At 41.3% G+C, this 24,466-nt stretch overlaps 1 protein-coding gene across 1 annotated transcript in view; it reads right to left on the bottom strand.

Moving 5' to 3' along the window:
* Positions 1 to 450: 450 nt before the first annotated feature.
* Positions 451 to 24,466, bottom strand: part of ETV6 (ETS variant transcription factor 6) — a 190,099-nt gene continuing 166,083 nt past the window's right edge. Inside the window, exons 6-8 of the mRNA XM_020785773.3 lie at positions 9,626 to 9,768; positions 6,922 to 7,022; positions 451 to 3,841 (exon numbers count right to left, since the gene is read on the bottom strand). Of these exons, the coding sequence (XP_020641432.1) occupies positions 3,718 to 3,841; positions 6,922 to 7,022; positions 9,626 to 9,768 (368 nt within the window). The 3' untranslated portion in view covers positions 451 to 3,717. The remainder of the gene's footprint in view (positions 3,842 to 6,921; positions 7,023 to 9,625; positions 9,769 to 24,466) is intronic.

Genomic DNA, 24,466 nt, shown 5'->3' on the forward strand with positions numbered 1-24,466 from the left:
GATGCTATGGAGAGCATGACCTCACGGTATAGTCAACAGGACACCAAGACAGTCCTCTCTCCTCCCCATGTGCTTTTTGTAATATTTTTTTTCCATGCTGAAGAAGTCAGGAGATCATGAAAATCCTGCATGTGTTCAGGTGCTCCTTCAGATGGTGAAATATACATAGGGCTGCTATGGCTTCTGGAACACATTCTCCAGTTTTTTCCCCCCAGAGAAAAACAGACTTTTCATGGAGAGCGTGAGGCTTAGCATCGATGATACGTACGATGGGGCAGAGAGCAGAACTCTGGGCTCTCACGCCCAGCATGTATCCCGAACTTAAACTTATCTTGGGCAAAAGGATTTGCAGAAAGGCTTTTGCAGTGGAAAGAAATGGGAAGGTAATGAAAATAACATCTGGAAATTTTCATATGATGTTCTTGATTTTTTATAGAAAAACAGCACACATTTTTATATTAAAAAATTTATTGAGATGATGTAATTACAAGCATTTAAAAATTATTTGCAACTCACTGGCCCTGAGAAGAGGCATTCTTGTTTGCTTTGTTACATTCATTCAGTTCAGTCCCTTAACCCCACACCTTGAAGAAAAAAAAAGGAAGAACCATCATCAACAGACTATAATTTACTTAAGAAAATAAAAAGTTGTTTAAAAAAAAACGCACGCCCCCATTTCATCCCTAATTTGCATAAGGCTACAGCCATTTAAAAAGAAATGGAAAAGAAATACATCGCCAGGCCTTATATGAATTCAGGGTTGCTTTCAATGCTCTGTTTGTACGTGAAATCTCAAGATTACTTCTTAAGGTAGGGTCCAACACTTTAAGTCTGTAAACGTCAAAGGCAGATTTCCCATTAGTTCTACCACTGGCTGTCATTTATTGCTGCTAATGGGTTGAGCATCATGACAGGAGGAAACAGGAACTAGATTCACCCTTGTCATTTTCACCGGCAACTCCGTGTTTCTCATTCTCCCCCTAGCTTGGCCCAAAAGAAACAAGAACTCAGACTTGTTTCCTGAATATGAAAAAACAAACTGTTCCAGTTGCACTTTTTCATCTCGTTCTTCAATTGCTATCAAATGAAATGCTTTTTCCCGCAGCTACCATCATCAATGAAACTGCTTCTGGCCAGTTCTGTGACCGCACAGTTAATCCACTACATTTGCCCATGCAGTCAGCACTGCTCGCAGGGATAGAAATCCTACTGCAGGAACCTGCTCCTACCTTTTTATCCTTGTAGAACTGTAGCTTTCTGTAATATGGGGCAGATAACAGGCACTTGCCGGCCTAAAGGACAACACGGGCCATTTCCGCCCCCCCCAGACCCTGGGAGAGTCTGCCAGCCACAAATGACATAGGAAGTTGCAAAACATTAACTGCAAATTCAGAAATGGTTAAGCAGAATTTGTCTTCTGCAAGTGTCTAAAGCATTTACTTTGAAAGTTGCAAAGCTAACAATGGAAAGGACTCAAAGCTCGTTAGAAATTATTTTATAAGACATATTGTTCATGCTGCTTCATCTGTACCTACCCGGGAAGCAGCAGCTCTGCTGAGACTTCTCTAAACTGGGCCTGAATGCCAACCATCTCTTGGACAATGTGTACTGGCTATTTAATCAGCCAATGCATAAGTAACAGACAGGTTAAGGAAGGATCAGTAGCTATGGGGGCTTTTGGGCAAAAGAAAGCAGGGGTAGGCAGATCCATTGGGAAAAGCCCAAAGCAAAGGGTGAAAATTCAAACATGCATAAAAATGGAAGTTTTACAATTGTGCAAAATGTAAGAAGTTTCTTTTTCTCAGTAGAATACCTGATTTCATTAGTATACATTTGCTAGGAATCAAAATCCTTGGAACAGGACTCTGCTAATTTTTGTGTGAATTATGTGAAAGCCTATTAAGCAGTGAGTGACTTTTATGAACACTGGCTAATATATCAACCAATGGCTTGGGCTGTCCGCAGTTACATATCATTACACCATGTAGATTAAAAAATAATGAAGTGCAACATCTTGAGAATGCGAAGGTTAACTTTCCTTTTTTAAAACAACAACAACAAAAAACAGGTTTCTAGTCCTTAAGTACTCAGTGAAGTCATGCTTGATAGGGTGTGGTGAAATTTCAGGAACTAATAAACTGGATAAGCAGAATTACTGGTAAAGATGTGGGACAGCAAATAGTCTACTCAGTGTAGCCCACCCCTTGTAAAAGCTGGACACAGGAAGCAAATTAAGAACACAGATGTGAATACTCTTAATTTGCACATAAATGCAAGTGATAATACTTCATATTTCCTGCTTAGTTTTAGTGGCACAGAATTTTGATTTCTTTAGCATAAGGTATAAACAACCCTGCCAATAGATTGTGTATAATGTGTAGACACTGCAGATATAAGCAGCATTCTGTCATCATGTGTACACAAAAGGTACAAAGCCTGTGAGGAGTATAATATTTTGTGATATAGAACTGCTGACTTCTGCATAATTTAGTAACCTTCAGAACTTGCTGACATTTAAATTGCTAAGACTTCCTACCAACAAAAAAGGCACATGTATGCTCCTCTTACCGGAACAGCGACAAAACTAATTTGGGGCTGCAAGAAGCTAAAACATTTTAATTTAGTAGACCACGAATGCTGGTCCTTTTGACTGAATCTCACATATAAAATGGGTATGATGGCCAAAAAAAAAGTGCAATGTTGCACTTCAACACAGCAGAGTAGAACAAAATCAATGTAAATATCAGTTCAGGAACTAAACCTGTAGATTTTCTACATACATAGTAGTTGTGTTGACAGTCTCCTAGACAGGCACTGGTCACTCCTGGAGAACCTTCCAGAGAAAGAAAAATGCCATTCTAAAGGCCTCAAACCCTTCTTCATCTTATCACTATCATCCATTTCTCCCACTCGGGTAAGAATTGATTGGTCTAGGAAACCTAACCTCCCTCTGAAAAACACCTTGGCTCATCAAACCCCATCAAGCAAAAAACCCTATCCTATGGGTGTGGCTTTCATTTTCATTTTGCTTGAGCCGGAAAATCATGAAGACGTCTTCTGCATTTTGTAACAGGGTCTCCTATTTATTTTTCTATCCTGCCTAGAAAAAGTTTATGTGCTCTGTGGGTGAGTGGACACTTCCAGAATTCAACCCCAGCAGAAGGCAGGCAAATCAGGAATCCATGTCTTAAGATTTTGGTTCAGGGACTGAGGTCCCAAGACCTTTGTGAGTTTATAAAAGGAAAAGAAATAGGCAGCAGAACACATTTTCTGGCCTTCCTTGTGACATCTGTTTCTTCCCTGGGACCATGCTCTGGTGATCTGCAAAAAAACAGACATGCTACACTCCCACCGGAAAGCCTTCAGAATAAGCGGAAAAAAAAAACCCTGGATGTTTTGTTCTATAAAAGAGATTTTAAAAAGGCCTGATAGCATGTTACTTGGGGGAGGAGGAACCCTACAAGCCAATGCGGGGGGATGGGGGGACTCCTTAGGGATGAAAGAGACTCTAAAAACCAGCAAGGCAGTAGTGCTATGTTCCTGCCCCAGTTTTCCAAATTTTGAAGCAACACCACTCTAAGTGTTACTAAGGTGCTCTGGGGATACACACAGTCTCCAAGGTAACTGCTAAGTCCTGGGATCTCACGTCCCATCTGAATGTGCCTCCATAAAGACTGCTCTTCCACAGGCCCAAAGTGAAGCAGGGGACCAGTTCCTTCAGCACTCGTCTTCCTGATAGATCTGCTCATCCAGTCCCTGGACCGAATCCAGTTCCTGAGATTCAAGATGCTCCAGGCGGTCGGTACGACTATTCATAATCTCATCCGGTGTTTTCATGAACCTACAAAAATACACAACACAAAAGATTTGATGGAACTGGGCAAAGTTCTCAATATGAATGGGAATGCTTATGGTCACATTTTAAACTGTATTAATGATATCATGATTTCAACTCACATGGGGCAATAGGTCATGTAGAATATTACTGTGTCTGCAAATTATAGGGGCAAATAACAGGGCACAAGCTGCCAGGATTGGTCTGACTGAAGAGTCTCTGAAAAGCATTTGCGGAATTGAATGGTTCTCTAGAAAACAGGTTGGAGACCACTTCTCTAACAAGCCTGCTATCTTCCACTAAAACTCAAGTTTTCTAATTCTGCCACCTCCAATATGGTAGCTTTGCTTGACATTATGTTTGAACTGGGCAAAATGTGCCCAATCTATCTCAGATGGGGGCAGAACATGTGGTTCCTCAAGCATCCATGACCTAACCCATTTTGGCCTTCAAAGGCAATTCATAATTTACACTCATCAACAACATTGCAAATGCAAGCAGGGCAAATGAGAACTTCTGCAGTGTATAGTAGCAGACTGTGTAACGTGTGTTACTGTAACCCAACCTGGATGCAATTAATGCATGTGCACCATGTCAAATTCCGAATTCATCAGCAATGGCTGTAACTGGGACACTGGCCTCAACTGGCTGAAGTCAGTTCTGGCCACACGGTCATCCAAAATTGAATCCAAGTTTGAACCTGATTCCTCAGGGGTCACAGTACCCCACCTGAAAGAGTTATTATCTCTAATATAGCACCCCTCTCCTTCCTGAGCAGGAGTATCTCAGTTCTGCCTGAACGAAAACTCAGCTTATTTTTGTTGTGTCCCATTAAGTTTTGTTTTGACATGGCAGCCTTAGGAATTTGTGACATCGAAAAGGTTCAGTTGCTAACAGTTCCAAACTCAGGGCTGTGGTTTGCTTTATTGAGTCAATCAATCTCAGATTCAGTCCTCCTCTTCTCCTGCTGTCCTCAGCTCTTGCTAGCATTATTGTCTTTTCAAAACTCGGGTCTTTTTGTGATGCACCCAAAGTACAGCAAACACAGTTCAGTCGTTTTTGCTTTTTGAGAAAGATTTGGGCTTGTATTGATCTAGAATCTGCTTACTTGACATTCTAGCAATCCATGGTATCTGTAAAGCTCTCCTCCAATATCACATTTCAAATAAACCAATTTCTTTTTCCTATCAGCATTTTTCAGTGTCCAGCTTTCCATATATAGTAACCAGGAAAGCACAGCATAGATGATCTCATTCATATATTTATTTATTTCTACGCCACCTTTCTCCCATAAAGGATGTCAAAGTGGTGCACAATAATTAAAATATAAATAAAATTAAAAGCACAATAAATCACTCAATTAAAAACAATTAAACATAGAATAGCATAAAAATATTCATCTAAGAACATTAAAACACCTTTAAAAACCACACTTAAAAATACAATACTTAAAATCACACAAAATGCCCCATCTAGTTTAAAGCTATTAAAAATAGAAACAGCTATCTATTGCCAAGACAATGTGAAGGAGGCAAACCTAGTCTCCTAAGGACAGTCCACACTCTAGGAGTAGTCACAGGGAAGGCCTCTTGCATTTCAAACATGCCTGAGAGGGTGGCGAGACTGAGAGATCTTAAAAGCCAAGGAGGCTCATAAGGGTTGACATGGTCCTTTACACAGCATAGACCCAAGCTATATAGGACTTTATAGGTTGTAATACAGTACATCCTTACACTTGACAACCTTTTCTAGTTCCTTTGTAGCTATTTTTCTGTGAGTCTATCTTCTGATTTCTTGCTGGTAGTCTCGATTTGGACCAATGGTTAAATAGATTTTTTTTAAAATTTCTTCACTGTCAACATTAAAGTTATGTAATTATTCTGTGAACATGATTTTCTTCTTAGTGTTTCACTATAATTCTACTTTTGCACATTCTCCTTTAACCTTCCTCAGCAGTCATCTCAAGACATTGCAGCTTTCTGTCAGTAAGATGGTGTCATCTGCATATCTTAAATTATTTGTTTTTTCCACCAATTTTCACTCCTCCTTCATCCAAATCTAATCCAACTTTTTGTATATGCTTAATATATTGATTGAATAGAGAGAGAAATAAACTATACCCTTACCTGACACATTTGCTATTGAAAACCATTACGTTTTCCCATATTTTGTCCTAACAGGGGGCTCTTTTTCAGAATTGCAGTTACTCATCAAAACAATCAAAAGTAGCGGCATTCTGAACAATCTGTATATTTTCAGAGTTTTGCTGTAATCTATAAAGCAGAGACTGATTTCCCTCTGAAATTCTTCAACATGTTCCAGTAGTGAATGCATATTTGCAATATGGTTTCCAGTGCCCCTTCCTTTTTTTGACTCGATCTTCAAAAAAAATTGCATTTCTTGCTCCACATATGGTAAAAACCTTTGTTGAAAAATCGTCAGTGCAACTCTCCTTGCATGGGAAATTAAGGTAATGTTCCTTTCATTATTACTTTCTTTGTTATCTCCCTTCTTTGGGATGGAAAGGTATATTGATTTCTAGTTTGTAGGGTCATTGTTTTCGTATGTCTTTCATATTTGCTGATATACTCTTCTTTTAATTTTGACAGTCAGTGTAGTTTGAAACAGGTCTATTGACAGCCTATCTACTATTGATATCCTGTCTACTTATTTCTTCCAACTCCTCTGAGAACCACTTGACTATGGCTCCTTACACAGACTGGATAGGTAAAATCAAACTTGCACTTGAGCCTTAGTCAGTCATGTTTGAAAACTAGTGGAGTCCACAAACACTGCTGCCTGAAGTTGGGGAGGCTGCTGCACCCCAGTAGCATTTTCACATGAATCAGAATTCCAGTTTAGGGGCGCTGGCTCACAAGGAAAGACTGCCTAGGGACCTCTTTTGCATGATTAAAATTCCAATGAAAGGGGCAGAACTAGACGGCTCTCCTCAGAGCTGAATAGGGCTTAGGTCTCACCCTTCCAAGGAATAGGTATAGGAAAATCACTGCCCCATTTCACAACTTCTTTCGAACTTATCTACTAAGTAAAATTAGAAACAAAGAACAAAAATGAGGAAGTATTACCTGAACAAAAGCCTTTGTCCTGGCTCCTTTCTGATAATATTTAGTTTATAGTAGTGGCGCAGGGCTCTAGACATTTTCTCGTATGTCATATTTGTTCTGTTCTGTTGGTTTCAAAATAAAAAAAGGAAGCAATTATGCACTCATTAACAGGTAAAAGCAAAAAGAGCAAGGGGGTGGGGATGAGAAGTGGGATGGGCTATGTTAATTTTTTTGGTCTTTTTTTTTTGTTTTATTCTCCTGAAGTCTTTTCAGATTAAGCCTCTGGGAAATCCACAAGCACTGGACTGGAGGATCATGTTGCAAGGAACACAAAACCTTCTCTTCCCAGAAGGAAGCCGGAAATCTTCTGGACTACCAGACAGACTGTTCTAATTGGCAGGTTTTATAAGTAAATACCTGCTCCCTATGAGGAAATGGAAGGTGAGCCCCTTCCCTGCAAAAATAACATTCCAGATTTTTTTGGGGGGAGGGGAATGGTTGTCATCATGACCACGAAGCATATACAATGGAAGAATTTGTATATGGGGCAGGTAAAAAACAAAAAGAGAGGTTACTTACCTGTAACTCTGGTTCTTCAAGTGGTCATCTGAATTAACATTAATGGGTTTAGTCTGCGCTTGCCCAGAGGTTTCGGAATATTCTACAGCTTTAGCATGCGCTTGCCAGGACCACCCCCCTAGAACATGTGGTCCGCCTGTCCTGGCAATCACCTCAGTTTCTAGAACAGCCCGCTGCTGCATCAAAGTGATACAAACGTGACTGATAGAGGGGAGGACAGGTGGGAAGTGTGAATTCACAGATGACCACTCAAAGAATAACAGCTACAGGTAAGTAACCTCTTTTTCTTCTTCGTGGTCTCTGTGAATGCACACTAATAGGTGACTAGCAAGTTGACTTACCAGAGGAGGGATGTCACGGCAGGACAGAAGAGAGAACGGCTCTACCAAATGCTGCATCTGTCTTGGCCCGAAGGTCTAGGCGGTAGTGGGTGGCACATGTGGAAGGAGTTGCCGACATTGCCACCTTACAGATGTCAGGAAGAGGCACTCCATGAAGGAAAGGTGTAGAAGACATGTAGCAATGGCTCTAGTAGAACGAGCCTTAATGCTCTCAGTTAGAGGCTTTTTAGCAAGCTTGTAGGCTAGAGTTATAACTGTGGTAATCCAGTGAGAGATGGTTTGAGGGGAGACACGGAGACCTCTGTGAGGAGGATGAGGTGTCACAAAAAGTCTCTTGGACTTATGAAAGGAAGAAGTCTGGGACACACAGAAGGCAAGGGTTCATCTGACATTGAGCGTGTGGAAGTATCATTCAAGGTCAGTAGTTGGAGACAGAAAAAAGGCAGGTAGAATAATCAGTTGCTAAATGTGAAAATCAGAGACAACCTTCGGGAGGAAAGAAACATCTGGGTAAAGTGTAACCTTGTCGGGGTGAAACTGTAGGAATGGAAGGTTGACTCAAAGGGCAGCAAGCTCAGAGGCCCTGCGAGCAGAAGTAATGGCCACGAGGAAGAGAAATTTAAAAGACAGGAGGGATTCGGAGATGGTCACCATTGGCTCAAAGGGAGGGAGCATAAGATGTTGAAGGACTGTATGAAGCGACCATTGCGGAGGCGGTAAGGAGTTAGGGGGTCACATATTAGAGACACCCTTGTCTGAGTGGACTTTTTATAGGCTTGAGGATCCAAACAAAATGTCTTCGTCTTCTTAGACTTGGTATGAGCAGGTACCGAAGCAGGTTTTGGTACCGGTGTCAACGGTCCCGAAGACTTGGATTTAGTGGCAGTCTTAGATTTCAATTTGGAAGAGACAGATCCTTCTGTAGGGGAGATGGTAGAGACCCTAAGAGATGTATTTTCATGTTGAACGGTTTCAGTGGCATCCACAGTGGTCTGTGCCAGTAGGAGGGACCATTCCCAGAGAAAGGAACTCAAGTGTTGCTGTCTAAGCTTAAGAGCCTGCTTGGTAAAATTTTTGCAATTGGAACAAGAAGATGGTAGATGTGATTCTCCCAGGGGAAAAAAAGAGAGACATAAATTGTGTCTGTCTGAGAGTAGGACCTTGTTTGGGCACAAAGCACAGCGCTTAAACAGGGCTACAGGTGCCATAAAAGGTGTCAGGGAGGGGGGAAAGGGGGGCAATCAGAAGAAGGAGAAACAGATTGAAAAGTCTCTTACTGTAATCCTTTGTATTTTAAATGTTTTTAGGAAAAATGAAGAAAGGCAAGCGGAGAGCTTGAGGAACTGAGATTATTGCCAGGAAGGGCAGATGACATGTACTAGGGGGGTGGTCCTGGCAAGTATATGCTAAAGCTCTAGAATATTCCAAAACCTGCATTAGTGTGCATTCACAGAGACCACAAAGAAGAAACAAAAGTATTATGGCATGTTTGAGACAAACAAATCTATTTTAACATGAGCTTTTGGGGATCTGTAGTCTATTTCTTCTGAGACACACTCCACAAAAACTCAATAAATGTATTAGTCTCCAAAATGCTACAATACTTTCATTTTTGTTGGAAAATTTGTACACAGTAATGACTTTTGAGTGCACAACAATTCTCCACATGCTTTCGGTATACATTTTCTTCTAAGAACATGATGCTCTCTTTCCCTCTCTTTCTGTTTACAACTGCTGAGTTTGTTTAAAAAAACTTGGCAAGTTAGAAACACCTGATGTACCACAGTTAGGCTGCTGCTCTTTACCTTATGGTTCCCCCACAGCCTGGCGAGCCCATTAGGATCCACTATCCGGAATATTTTGGATTCCCTGTCCTCCCATCGGATGAAATTTTCGTACCGGCTGTCTGACAGCAGCTGATAGACATAATCCCAAAGGAGCCTGCAGTCTGTGAAGAGAAGGACACAACAGTTTTTAGAAGACCTCCAACCTGGAATGATTAAGGGCCATTTGCTATGACTTCAGTCACTAAAAAGAGTGATGCTGACAATTCAGTTTTTGGGGTAAGAATTGCCTTAGGTGATCTGACATAAATCCACCCAGTCTGAACATTTCATTTCTAGAAGAAGCCACCCGGGGGGGAAAGAAGGGAATGTCCTCTCCCTGTTGTTTGTCCCCAGGATTTAATACTCGGAGACAGAAGAGTGTGTTGCAATAACATGTTGCAGCATGAGTGTTTTTTGCTGAGAGTCCAGTGACCTTATCTCCACACAGGCCATAAAGCCCTGCCTCAGTCAGTTTTGTGACCAAGGAACCTGCTCAACTGTCATAATCCAGCTCTGGAAGATCCTCCCAATCCTAATTAAGTTTTTATTTTGTCTTGTGACACCTATGTGCTATCTGCCCAGTCCCAGCCATATCAGCTTTGATTTCTGCACTGATGACTCTGGGCAGCTCTCAGGCCCAACCATGGAACTTTTACATAGCTTCTCCTTATGAACCAGTGACCTTCACTGAGCTTATTCAGACAATTGATTATTTTCCCTTGCATTTTAGAAGTAACTTGGTGCCTCTTGTTTTTCTGTCCCAGACATTCCATTTCATCCTCTTCTGGTGCACAGTAATCCATTTTCTCCCTAATGACTCACTGAACATCCCATGCCATTGAGTTATTATGGGGCCATCAGGGTGGAGGGAGCTGCCTTTTAGGGTACTTCCTGGAGATTTTGGTTTTATTTGCTTGTTTGTATCTGCAACATAAAACTTAGGATTACCCAAGGTAATGTGCATATGTATCATTTTGGAAGACTTACATTAGGGGGGAAAGGGTTACAGTATGGGTTACTGCGAATTTCTATTCTCAGGTTCTGTCAATTATATCCTTTTAATCCATTTGCCTTTTCTATCTGAAGGTTATTCCTGGCAGCAGGATGGACATTATTTGCACCCAGCCCCCATTACATTACAATATTTGATTTCTCCATTGGTATATATACGAGCAGCTCTTTCTAAACTGGGGAGTGTTTAAAAATGAGGTATCAACCCAAGAATATGGTACTGCCTGTGCTTTTTGTCTCCAGATCTGTTCCTACTTCTTCCCTGCTTATCCGCTTCTCTTCAGAGCTACTGAGGTAGAAGTGCCCTCACTTCAGACAGCAGTGTTTTCTTGGATTTGTCTAATCAGTTTGTTCCATAATTCTTGTTGCTAGAAATTATTGTGTTTTAGTTATGTTCCCAATCTCTATTTACTTGTACAGTAATGTGATAACAACCAATACAACCCCTTATTATACTTTCTCTTCAGGTTGCCTCCTTGAGTTGCTTCTTCACTGCAAAATGACTATCAGAATTCTGACTAGGGGATACAGTTAGCATGTCAGTACTACATTATTATTCTTGGGTTTTGCATTCTTAGGCACAGTGGTCAGGTGATTTAGGACTAAAATGCCCTTTCTGACATACAATTTCCTTATGCCACCTAAGGAAACCTTGACTATAGCCTAGTCCACCAACTCCCCAAACCAATTACTGAAGTGTTTGGAAGAAAGGGAGAGCAGGGTTATAATGAAAAATACTATATACAGAGACAGTCAACCCCATGTGTATCCACCCACAGCTAAAATAACTCTCATTAGCCCACAAAACATCTAGGACAGCTGGGGAAACAGGAACTAAAGGAGTTGGAGGTAAGGAGCATAAACCTCAGGTGCCACACTTCTGTTTAAATCATGTACCTGTGCAATCAGTTGACTGGTAGTACTCAAGTCAGCTAGGCAGCAGGTAGGGGAAGTATGATGAGATTCTAGCATGTGGAAGGTGTTTGAACCTTCCCGTCCCCCTAATGCTAAGATCATAGAATAATGAAGTTGGAAGGGGCCATCGAGTCCAACCCCCTGCTCAGCGCAGGAATACAAATCAAAGAATATCTGCTGTGGTTGTCTCGATTTCTCTTGAATGCCTGCAGTTTTGGAACACTCATCACCACCTCTTGAGGTAATTGGTTCCATTGCTGTACAGCTCTAACAGTTAGGGAGCTTTTCCTTATATCTGGCTTCCTGAAACTTCAGCCCATTGTTGAATGTCCAGCACTCTGGAATGATCAAGAACAGAGCCTGCCCCTCCTTTGTATGACAGCCTTTCAAGTACAGTATTTGAAAAGTGCTATCATATCTCCCCTCAGTCTTTTCTTAAGGCTAAACATACCCAGTTCTTTCAGTCTTTCCTCATTAGGCTTCGTTTCTAGCCCCCCCGATCATCCTTGTTGCCCATATTCACCCACTAGCCCTAAGAATTTGAGGACCTCTGCCACAGAGCATCCAAAATCAGAAGGTAGATGCCCAAGAATTTGACCAAGTCCAAAGACACAGCCCAGGGCCACTGGCTGAAGCAGTGTGTGGAGATTTCTACCATTCATTCTGCAAAAATATGCAAGATGACTGAAATGGCTAGAAAGTGCATTTTAAGGCACAAATCCTAATACCTAATACTGTACTGCACTGAAACATTCCACTGCACCAAGAGTTAGTGATACAAGTACTCTTGTAAGCATATATGAAATTATTTCCTAAACCTTTTATCTCAGGGCTGAACAGCAACTATGTATCCGAAGAAACATAGAGCTGAAAAATAAACCTCTGTATATTATTCATGCTTTATACACAAGAAGGGACCATGACATGATTACCGAGTAGCAGGTTTGTGTTGTCAGCCCACTGCTTGAATCATAAATCCTCCTTCCCATTTCCACACATTAGGTGGCAACATCTTGCAGGGACTAATCTGATCTGGCTGAAGCAAGTAACCATAAACCAGGCAGGCCAGTAGCTGCTACAATCTAGGGCTGGAGATGGCAATATGAAGCCATCCATTCAGTCTACCTCTCCTAAGCTCTATACTCTGTCCAAAGAGCGTAGCTTTCCTTTTATAGGACTGACCCTTTAACAGTGGAGGTTTCTCCTTGAGGCTTCTCACTGCGCAGATGTGCTTACTTTCCCCTTCCTTCTCATTTAATGCCAACTTTTGGAGAGAGGAAGGGAAGCAGAAAGCTGAAACAATACTACTCGTCCTATGCATTACTATTTAACATTGTAATGCAGGGAATTGAAATAAGAAATTAAGAATTCCAGAACTGCAAACAAAATCCAACAGAGTGTCAGACTGCAAATGCACAAATTTTACTTCGAAAGGGGTGCTGGGGAATTTCCCACTTTATGTTCAATATGTAACAGCTTCATAAAGTAGAAGAAAACAACAGAGTCCTGCACTGCTCTGATTGCAAGGCCTTTAAAAAGTTTAGAAACAGAATGGGGGGGGGGAAGCTCCTTCATTTTTTGGCCACTTTGTAAGGTAAACACTGTTTGTTCTGCTGTACAATTGAGTAATGTGTGAAATGCATCACTACGGGTGGGGATCTCAAATACAACATTGTTGCATTTTCTCGGAACCTACAAGGTTGTACTCTTCCATCTCAAAATGCAATTTGGCACAAGTAAGATCATTATACTGAATTGCATCCAAAACCTGAATTTTCATTTCGCTTTCTAATGATAAAATAGTTCCTACGTATATCCTATGTGCTGTGATCCTATTTGGTTAGCTCTGCCAGTTCTTCCTGGGGACTTGGAAACTCTGAAATGGCATGATAGATGATTGGAGTGTTAGGTAAATAAAACTTACACGCACAAGTGAAAGCACATTTTGGAGAGAGCCTTTGATGCCACTGATGTCAATGTCAGTCAGATGAACAGGTAGGGGCAGTAAGGACCACTAACCTCTACATGTGAACTACATGATAGTGTTAATCATTTCTACTTAAAATTATTTTAATGATCATTAATTCAGAGATGGAAGGGATGGGAGTAGAAAACACAGAATGGCTATGCATCACATTCCACATTTGGGGGTGGGTGGGAACAGAGACATACAACCGCCGGGCATGGAAAGTGAAAGATATGGCAGAAGTAAGTGCTTCCTTTTTTTAAAACTGTCTGTCAGGGAATCCAGTTAGAGAACTCATACTGTGCTTGAGCCCTGAAGCCAAAAACAACAAACAAGGAGGAGTTTCCCTCACCAAACAGGTACTGTATTTGCAATTCAGATGTCACATGCCACGTTCTCATTCTCTTCTCCTCTGATGACTCCACACTGTGTTCTACCACTCCAAGAGAGCCTAAACTACACGTCTTACATAGAAAGCACAAAATCTGACATTGATGCTATTTGCCTACATTTCTATATTCTGAAGTATGATTGGTTGAAGTGGTTTTGTCAAAATAATTAACATTTTGCTTATGAGCATAATCTAGACAGAGTTAAACAATTTTAGTTAGTTTTAATGACAAAATCAAGCATGTACACCAGCCTCTCCTTCTGAAATCAATGGGATTAATACAATAGTGGAGATCCATGAATCAACCTCCTTAAAAATATCAACTAGGTGGGAGAACTTTTGACACTGGGAGAGAATTTACTCTTACCCGTTGCTGTTTGCTTAACCTTAACCAGTCTTCCCAACCTATGCCCAAACATTTTCTCTAATGGGACAAAATGTGTGTGTGCGTGCACATGCAAAGTTTGTTTGTGTGGGGGGGTGAAGACTGCTTGGCGATTTTTTTGTTGAAGAGATAGGAAATAAACTCCGAGAGGCTATGTCAGGGGGCATTTCCACCCATCCACCCCACACAAATCATTTGCATGCTGCTCAAGAATGCTTGTCTGGCATGAATAGCAACCATGATATGAAACTTGGGGACACAGCATGATGAAGATGGAGAATATAATTGAAAGCTAGCATATACTTGATTTTTTTTCAGTGGTCCAATAAATGTATTGCCAGCTTCTGCATTTGTATTGGGTTTTTTGGGGGAATGGGGGAGACAGACCATATAGCCTTTTTCTGATTTTTTTCTATATATCTGTGTTCTACATATGAAAAATAGCTTTTCCCTGAGATACCTAAGCATACTTTCTAGCAGATAATATATGACCTAGAACAGTGTTTCCAAACCTGGGGTCACAAAGTGTTTTCTGAGAGGTTGTGGGTCTGGGCTTGCAGTCTCAAAATGTTTGGCATGCCACAAGTTGTCCATTGCTGGTTTCACAACCTGTTTCCCAAAAGAACCACAAAGTGTTTTCTGAGGGGTATGTGTGGCAGTCCTTATTAAATAAGTCCTTCCTTGACCTTTTGGAGCAGGAGATTAAAGTTAATGTGTATGTATGAGAAACAGGTCCTTTTGCAGGAGAAAGAAGCCTCTACTTTGTGAGAACGGATTACTTTACCTCCTTAAAAATCCCTTTTCATGCAAATGTGGGGGCAGGTCACTGGTTATTTGGCTATTATAAAAGGGAGTTGTGACTTGAAAAAGGTTGGGAACCACCAATTAAGAATAACCAAACTTAGCTGAGAGAATTTGGTCCTGCACTATGAATTTAAGCAATCTTATGCTGTCCCTTTTAGTCAATAAGCAAAATACCCCCAATCTGTTCACTATGTGTGGGATGTGTTCTGTCTATTCCCACCTCCCAGTATCTAATCATTATATCAAACAGATAATCAAATGAATTTACTCAAGGGCAGCTACACCTACACTTGATTGTGGCTATGGTATCTTATCCCAGCGAGGAAGAAATCTCAGTTTTGCTCCACTAAATGCTAGCATTAACCCTAAGTTTCAGTTGTGAATTGCTACAAGTTAAGAAATCAGCACAAACATTTACTATCACACACCAGTCATGTGAGTTAGTCCACAAAAGCAAATGCCTACACTGGCATCTCAACATGTTTCAATTTGCATATGAAATTCAAATTCACCTAATGGGCCTTTTCCTTGGTTGGGGAATACTCCCCACAAGAGGCCAGCTTGGTACCTTCTGCTCTTCCATCAGTTGGCAAAAACATCCTTTTCAGGCAGGCTTTTAGTGATAAGTTGTTGTTTTTTTAAAGGCATGTTGCATTTATTTATCTCAGGGATTTTTCCCTTCCAAATTAAAGTATTTTTAGTGGTGGTTTTTAATATTGCTATGTGATAATAGCCAAAATGTTTTATATTATAGTGTTTTTAACTGTGATTATTATATGATTTAAACCAGGGGTGTCCAACCTTTCACCTTCCCTGGGCCACATTAGAAGATGAAAATTTGGTTTGGGCCGCACATACATTTGGTTTGGGCCGCATGGGGGGGCAGCCCTAGCTGTCCTCCGCAGCCCCACTCCAAGCGCGCTTACCGGCAGCTGCGATCTCAGACAGCAGAGGCTGCCAGCTTCGACTCCGGTAGCTTTATGGGGCTGGGAGAGGGTCCACCTATTGACGGGGATGGCGCAATGCAGTCACGCAGCCCCCCTTGTCCCCTCCCACTCCTTCCTTCCTTCCCTCTCTCCCCCTCTACTGTTGTGACATGCCCCGGCCACATTCCGGCCACAAGCGCCGGCAGTGTATCTTGAAACTTTGGAATTTCTTTACAAATAAAAAATTGCACTGGGCCGCATTATGAGCTGACCTGGGCTGCATGCGGCCCTCGGGCCGCAGGTTGGACAAGTCTGATTTAAACTGATTGTGAGCCACCTTGAGTCTCCTATGAGAAAAAAGACAGTATATAAATGAAATAAATGAGTAAATAAATTATTAATTGAAAAGAAATGATTCTTTATAACCTTCTATTAACAGAAAACAAAGGTGGAGGGGAGAGAGACCTGACTTATCCCAATTCTGAGACATTTGCATGCTTTTGCACTTACCATACATAAATAAAAGTAATTTGTCATGCTGCATGCAAAAGATCATTCAAATTGATACAGGCTCCTCAGGGTTTAGGATTTGTGATTAATTGCTTATATAATAGATTCACCATGCATGTAACAAATAGTATGAGCACAGTGATTCAGTCTCAAGTATCCCAAAATAACTGTGCAGCAGCTCAACATTAAAAAACAAAACAAAACAAAAAGTTAAGATACTGACTGAACAGAACATCAAATTCAGATGGTTTATAACAGGGGGTTTGGAACTTATAACTCTGCAGATGTTGTTGAAGTACCACTCCAATATACCTCTTCACCTTTGTCTATACTGAGTAGGGATGATGGGTTTTGCAGCCTCAAAATGTCTGGTGTGCCACAAATTGTCCATCCCTGGTTTATACTAAAAAACCTTATAGGATCTAGCTCACTTTAAGAGACAGTGTACAATTCTGGTGAACCTTGCCTCAGCAGCCAAAAGGAAAAGGGCACTGGTGGGCCTACATTCAGCTTGTGCTCACATAAAGAGAGTAGACAAAACTGCTGGGATTCCTGAAAGAATCACAGCAGCCACAAAGGCAACTCACACAAGGGTACCTGCTGACACATGTCATTAGTCACCTTGAGCCCCATTCTCAGGGAAAACAAAGAAGTATTGGTCCAACACACACACACACACACACACACACACACACACACACACACACACACACACACACACACACACACACACACACACACACACACACACACACACACACACACACACACACACAAAAGCGGGTAAATATTCCATGGATCTGAATTGACTGGAGTCCACAAAAGCTTGTGTCAAGCAAAACCTCTTAGCCTTTTAGGTGTCGTAAGAGTCCTTATTGCTGCTGTTGTTATTTTGCAGAAGACTAACTAAGGCAGCCACGCCACTGGAACATTTATATAAATAAAAGGCAGCTCTAGAAAAGGGTGGTCTAGTCACAGGCTCTAGCAGCAAGATGAGAATTTCCTAATGTATTCACATAAGAATCCCTGGGAAGTGTGAACAGGGCCTTACTGTCACCTAGAAGAAGCCTCAGATAAAAGTATCTAAAGGTGAAACATTCTGAACATTAGACCTTAATCCAAACACTCCTGTGTGTGAACAGGAGGTGTTCCTGGCCTACACATGTGTGGGGTGGCAGCTTCCATCGTAGTCCACTCCTTTGTGTTGTTCTCTAGAGCAGTGGTCCCCAACCTTGGGCCTCCAGATGTTTTAAGACTTCAACTCCCAGGAATCCTGGCTGGCAGAGATGATGGTGAAGGCTTCTGGGAGTTGTAGTCCAAAAACATCTGGAGGCCCAAGGTTGGGGACCACTGCTCTAGAGCACTGGTTCTTAACCTTGGGTTACTCAGGAGTTTTGGACTGCAGCTCCCAGAAGCCTCCACCACCAACTGTGCTGGCTGGGGTTTCTGGGAGTTGCAGTTCAAAAACATCTGAGTAACAAAGGTTAAGAACCACTGCTCTAGAGGTCCTCTAACATTCAGGCATGATACCCTGGGAATCCGTGAGGGGCTAAAAAAAGCCCTGATATGTATGTGGTATTATTTGTGTGGGTATTCAGACCTTTGCCACTATTGCTACCTAGCCAACTCTGAAGCCAGCACAGATTAGAACCTCAAACATATTATTCAAGAAACCACAATAAACGCAATGGAACTTTCTGGGGAAATCTACACAGAATTGCATTATTACTCCTTTTCTGCTGATCAGACATCTATCTTTTAAATTCTACTTCAGGCTTAGGAAATAGGTTCTATCATATGTATAGACATATGCAAATGAATGTACATACACTAAAATGCAACACTACTCCTCAGTGGCTGTAGCAAAGCTGGGGGGAAAACTCATAGTTTGGTTTTCCAGGATAATCTGGGATTCTCTGCAATAGTTACGGTTACAGTTTCTCCTGGGACAGTGTGATTAATGAGTTGTGAGGGAGTTGTGTAAGACCTAAATGTAATCACCACTTGCTTACTATAACATGGCTCCTTTAGTTCCATCCTGTTCCTGTGTTTGAGAGAAGACATCCAATTATTTAAAAAGGTCTTTCTTTCCCACAACAAGTGCAGGTTTTGTTTATTAACCTGAAAATTGTTCACCCTTCAATAGTTCAAAAACATATACCTGTAAAATGTTGACTCTGAAGCTGGACTAGCAGGGAACATAAAAAGGTGAAGCAATATGAGTGTGCCTCTCTTCTGTATATTCATTTCCCAAACTTGTGAAAATGGAGTCTACCACTGATGAGGAAAGTTACCTTTTGGACTAAAATTCCCATAATTCCCAGACAGAGGTTTTACTATTGGAGGAATTCTTGTACAGTGGTGCCTCGCTTAACAGGTGCCCTGTTTAACGATGAATCCGCATAGTGACGAATTTTTTGCGATCATTTTTGCGAGCGCATTGCGATGTTTCTAATGGGAAAAATTGCTTTGCGATGATCGGCAAGCTGTTTCGCTTACTGATTTTCGCATAACGATGATTTCCCAACAGCTGATCGGCGGTTCCAAAATGGCCACCGGGTTTAAAAAAATGGCCACCCGCTGTGTTTTCGCCCAGATTCCTCGCTTACCGGGCAGCAAAAATGGTGGCTGGATGGAGGATTTTCGCATAAAGGTGAGTTTTTCGCCCATAGGAACGCATTAAACGGGTTTTAATGCATTCCTATGGGCTTTTTTAAATTTTGCATAGCCACAAATCCATATAGCGACGATTTTGGCTGCACGGATTATCGTCGCTATGCAGGGCACCACTGTAGTTCAAAAATATTTTCCCCATCTCTGGGCCTTATGCACATAGGAAGTAGACATGTGTAGGGGTTGCAGGCAGCATCAGAAAAGTCTACGATTCCTGAGGAGATACCTATTTATACCTGATTGTAAACATACTGAACCCAGTGCTCAACTCCCGCAGGACACTTCTAGGTTTAGTGGTGAGACCAAAAGATGCAAAGGGAGCAAGGCCAATAGCCATCACACTTCCCACCTTCATAATCCTCTCCACCCCCAGTTATTCAGAATGTGGGTAAAATTTGTATAGTTTAGAGAAATTAATACATGCAGGTGAACCACAACCTATTTCGTTGTGGTTTTTTTAAAAAAATGACTGCAGATTCCTGGATTGGCTGAAATTTCTCTCTGGACTTAGGATCTTCAACACCTCTTAAAACAGAGGTATTGTAGAGTTTTTTGTGAAGGCAAGAGGAGAAGGGGATGACAGAGGACGAGATGGATGGACAGTGTCATCGAAGCTGCCAACATGAATTTGACCAAACTCCGGGAGGCAGTGGAAGACAGGAGGGACTGGTGTGCTCTGGTCCATGGGGTCACGAGGAGTCGGAAACAACTTAATGACTAAACAACAACAAAATTGTAGAGTTTGCTTATCTTAAAGTCTGGTTTAGAACTCGAGTGGCTCTGACAGCTCTAATCTCCAAGGAAGCTGCCAGCCAGATCTCAATGTAGGGGTTCAACTCAATTTTTTTTAAAAAAGCAGCTGGTGGCCAACAAAGCTATTTTTGTCATATCCGCTGGCACTGCAACCTCCCCACTGGTACAGCAACCTGACTTTCCCCCCTTTCAGGTTCTTTCTATGACAGTTGGAACATCTTTGTTGCAGGAGGATGCATCAAGGAACAGTCTGTTTGCTAGTTTGATGAAAAACACCCATCATATTTTCTGTTCTTGTTGCTGCTGTTGCTACTGCCAGTGCAACAAAAGCAACAAGAAACAGAAGGAAACAGTCACAAAACAGCTACCTGCCACAGCATCTATTTATGGCACTTGAGAGGAGAAAGCACAGACAGCATAATTCTGTGATCAGGAAGCATGCCCATTCGTGACATGTCACGAATAAAAAGGACTTGTGATGGACAAGGTGCATATTGGCTAACTTGTCTGTGCCCACCACTGGCTCCACACTCCTATGCAGCTTCTGAATGACCCTCCATCTGAAAAAAAAAAGGTTACCTCACGTAACAGTCCATATTTGACATGGTAAAGCAGCTCTACAGGGCTGTTGTTTTAAAATTTAAAGCTGTACACAATTTTGTATACTGGTGGCCAGGGAAAGATGCAGAAATCCTTTAAATAAATAATCTAACAATGGAAGTACTGCCAGCTATTCCACTTGGCTATGACCCTGTACAATCTACTCCATCGGCTTGTCTGAAAAAAAAAAAGTTGCTGTTTAGATTTCTCCTGTCCCAAAACTATATTTATTTCAGTTATTCATTATAAGAAAAAGTCCGTAATTAACTGTTGTTTTGCTTTGCTTTTCCCTCCCTTCTCTCATCAACCTTTTTCCTTGTGTGCCTTCTGTATTCATTTTAAACTTGTGGGCAGACTTGTTCCGAATCTGTATACTGTGCTTGGTAAGTGCTACGTGCTATGCAAATGAATAGCAATAATATTAATGATGACAATAACGATGATGCCATAGATTAATAAAGGTTCCTCTCTATTTAGACTGGAACAAATGAAATCCAGATCACACCATAGTGGCTGCAATCTAGGCAAGGAGTTGAGCAATTGAAATATTCGCAAGTTTGATTTAATGTAGTTAAGAATGTGCTTAAAACTCTCCTACTGAAATCAATGGGACCTAACAGTACTTAACCTTATCTGGGTAATGCCTGCTCTCAATTCACCTAATTAAATGTGTTTGCTCAAGAGCTGTAGCACTTTATCATTCATAAAATGAATGTGTTTTGAGAAATCTTGTGACTGCAAAAAAGCAAGCATTAATCAGGGACTGACGCTCATTATTTTGTCAGCAAAACCATTCAGGATTTTATTGATTTGCTTTTTAATAGCTAGATGCTGGCAGATAAGATAACCATGCTGGAAATATTAGACTTTGGCTCAGGGGGGATCTGGGTCTTCATGGTCACTAATGTTCTGTCCCTCTCGTGTTCTGTGTGGTAGAGCAGCTTGTAATGTCCAAATGATCTTTGTGAACCAGGTACCCCAAACAGGCTGAGAGCTGTTGAGCCTGCACTCCCCCACGGGCTGAATTGAGGACAACCTGTGCTTGTGGGAAGAGCTATTTAGGGATCTTCTCCGACTGTCACCTGTAAACAACAGCTTCCTCACCCTCCTTGTTATAACTAATAATAAATAAATATAAAACATAATGAATTTTAAAAAATTATTTTTAAGTCACATTTTCCTTCCAGTGATTTTCCTTCCCTCCCCCCCTGGGCGTCCCACTGCTCTCTGTCTCTCTCTCTCTCCTGTTTCCACCCTGTGCATCTTGCCTTTCAGGTCCTTTTTCCTTTCATTCCTTCCTTCGCTTCCTACCCCATAGCTCCTTCCCCTTCCTTTCCTCCCCCTTCCCCTGGTGCTATCATTCCCCTTCCTCTCAGCCTCCCCTTCCTCTTCAAGTCCATCCTCCACCCCTTCCTCCTTTCTTTCCCTCCCCCTCCTTCTGGTGAGAGAAAGTGGTATAAGTGTGTTTGTACAATACACTACTTCTGCAGATTTGTGTGCACACTCTCTTGGGCAATGGCATGAAATTATATCACTTCCCTGCACAACTGCCCCAGGGAGTTACTGAAGCATCTACGTATTTACACAGTATGATTCCCAAAAGGATTCTGGCCACTCTGCTTATTTTCTGGAAAGAAGCCAGAATAGGTATATTTTTTAATCTCAGATGGATCAGACCTAGGAGGGCAGGTCTGGAATACCGAGAAGTTTTATTTTATCTTCTGCCTCCAAAGCTGTAAGAAAAATCTACAATTCAATGCTGCATTTCCCTTTAGGCATTTTATTAAGTATGTTCACGTATGCACCATCCCTCCCTATAATACTCAAGCAGTAAGTGCTGATGGTAATGGAGCCAGGATGAGGTCCCTGAGGAACAGGAGCAATCAATCAACATGCTTTGGTTAACCCCCAATGTATGCTGAAGTGCAAAACATTTGAAAGAGAGACCCCATCCACCCCAAAATGGCCTAAACATGCTTTCTGGCCACCAGAAGCACACTGTTTGTGTTCCCTGGAAAAGAAACATGGGAAAAAGATTGGCTTAATATCACCTTGATGTGGTGCCTGGATTATGGAAAAAAGGATGGGGAAGAGTGCATTTGCATTCTTAAGATCCTTGTAGACTATAAGTATCCTGAAGGACAGGGCTGTTTGCTAGCTGACCTGAATCCTGGAACACTCCTTCAAGGTGAGGATACGTTGCTATATTTTGGTGCGGGTCTCACTTATTTATAAATCATCTTATATCCAATGCATGACTATGTGTGCACTTTGCAGTCGTGCAGTGGTTAAACCACTGTACTGCAGCCAAAACTGTGCTCACGACCTGGGGTTCAATCCCAGGTAGCCAGCTCAAGGTTGACTCAGCCTTCTAGCCTTCCGAGATTGGTAAAATGAGTACCCAGCTTGCTGGGGAGACAATGTGTAGCCTGCATAATTAACTTGTAAACCGCCCAGAGAGTGCTTGAAGTGCTATGGGGCGGTATATAAGCAGCACGCTTTGCTTTGCTTTGCAGCACAATTCACTACTGAACTAAACTAGGTTTACTATGGTACTTACCCTGCCAGGCACTGGGCTACTACCTGGGGAAAGCAGTGGTCCCCAAAATCACTGATAATAATCTCTGGGAAATCATAACATCTAGAATAGGTTGTGGTTGGAAGCAATCCAAAGATTGTGCCCTTTGGATTGGGGCTCAAGTTTACATACTCAAGTGACATAGAAAAAGAATAAGGATGTTCTACACTGGTTCCTTTTTATTGCAATAATTATCATGGTTAATGTTAATTAACCATGTTTATGTATTAATTAGCCATGTTAACAGTGTTAAAGGAAGTAGGCCTTCCCTGTTCCTGCTCCCAGACTCTCGAACACTCTCCCATCTCTGCAGTCCTCCCAGAAGCAAATGAAAACCTTTCTCCTCAGGAAAGTTTTCCTTGAGCTGCCAACTGGTTTGTTTTTTTTTTTAAATGGACTGCTGTACCTTATGGCACTGAGTGTGTTTTGGTGTTGCTTATTTTTTGGTATTGTATTCAATGATCCCTTTAGTATTCTACACACATTGCTATTAATTTAAATACTCTCTGTTAATTGTTGTAAGCTGTCTTGGGTCCTTTTTAAGGAGAAAGGTGGGTTAAAATATTTTAAATAAATAAGCACCCCGACATCTTAATGCAATTTTTTTGTCATGTTGCTCTATGGTTTGTGTATTTAGAAAACTGCGGCTTCATGCTGCAAGAAGATAAAAATTTTCCCCTTCATTTATAATATAAAAGAATAAAGTTCAAAAGTAAGAAAAGGTACATCGTTTAGCTATCACTGAATGCCCAGGTGATCCTTGTGGTGAAAAGTGTTAATGGCTACCTAGATTGACAAAACCATAAACTGCTCAGGCTGATATAGTACTAAACATTTTTTTTCTGTTAGTTGTCTCCATGTGTTTCTGTTTCAGGTGCCAGTTTAAATAATGTCTATTCTTACAAGGTTCAGCTAGTTTTTGATACTTGTTTGTATCACTTTCATTTATTTTAGTGACCATATGCAATCTGAGATTCCAGATAACTGTAAATTTAGATTTGTGTCATTTTAGATGTGTTGTTTTAGTTATCTGTAATCTGCAATCCTGTGCTTTTGAGTGAATCGTTAGCTGAGGTGGGTTCTCACGAGGAAGCATGGAACATAAACTCATAATAATCACAACAGAAGCATGAATATGCCTGAGCCAGGAAATCCAAATTAATATGCATAGTATCCAAGAGGCATTTATTGTACCTCGCCACATTCACAGAAGGTATGGACTGTCAAATGCCATTATCTGAAATCAGGGGTGGGTAACACATTTATTAGATTACTAAAAAAATAATAATCACAAACTCGCTTTAGACT

The sequence above is a fragment of the Pogona vitticeps genome, chromosome 5, assembly GCF_051106095.1.
Source record: "Pogona vitticeps strain Pit_001003342236 chromosome 5, PviZW2.1, whole genome shotgun sequence".
NCBI classification, from domain to species: Eukaryota; Metazoa; Chordata; class Lepidosauria; order Squamata; family Agamidae; genus Pogona; species Pogona vitticeps.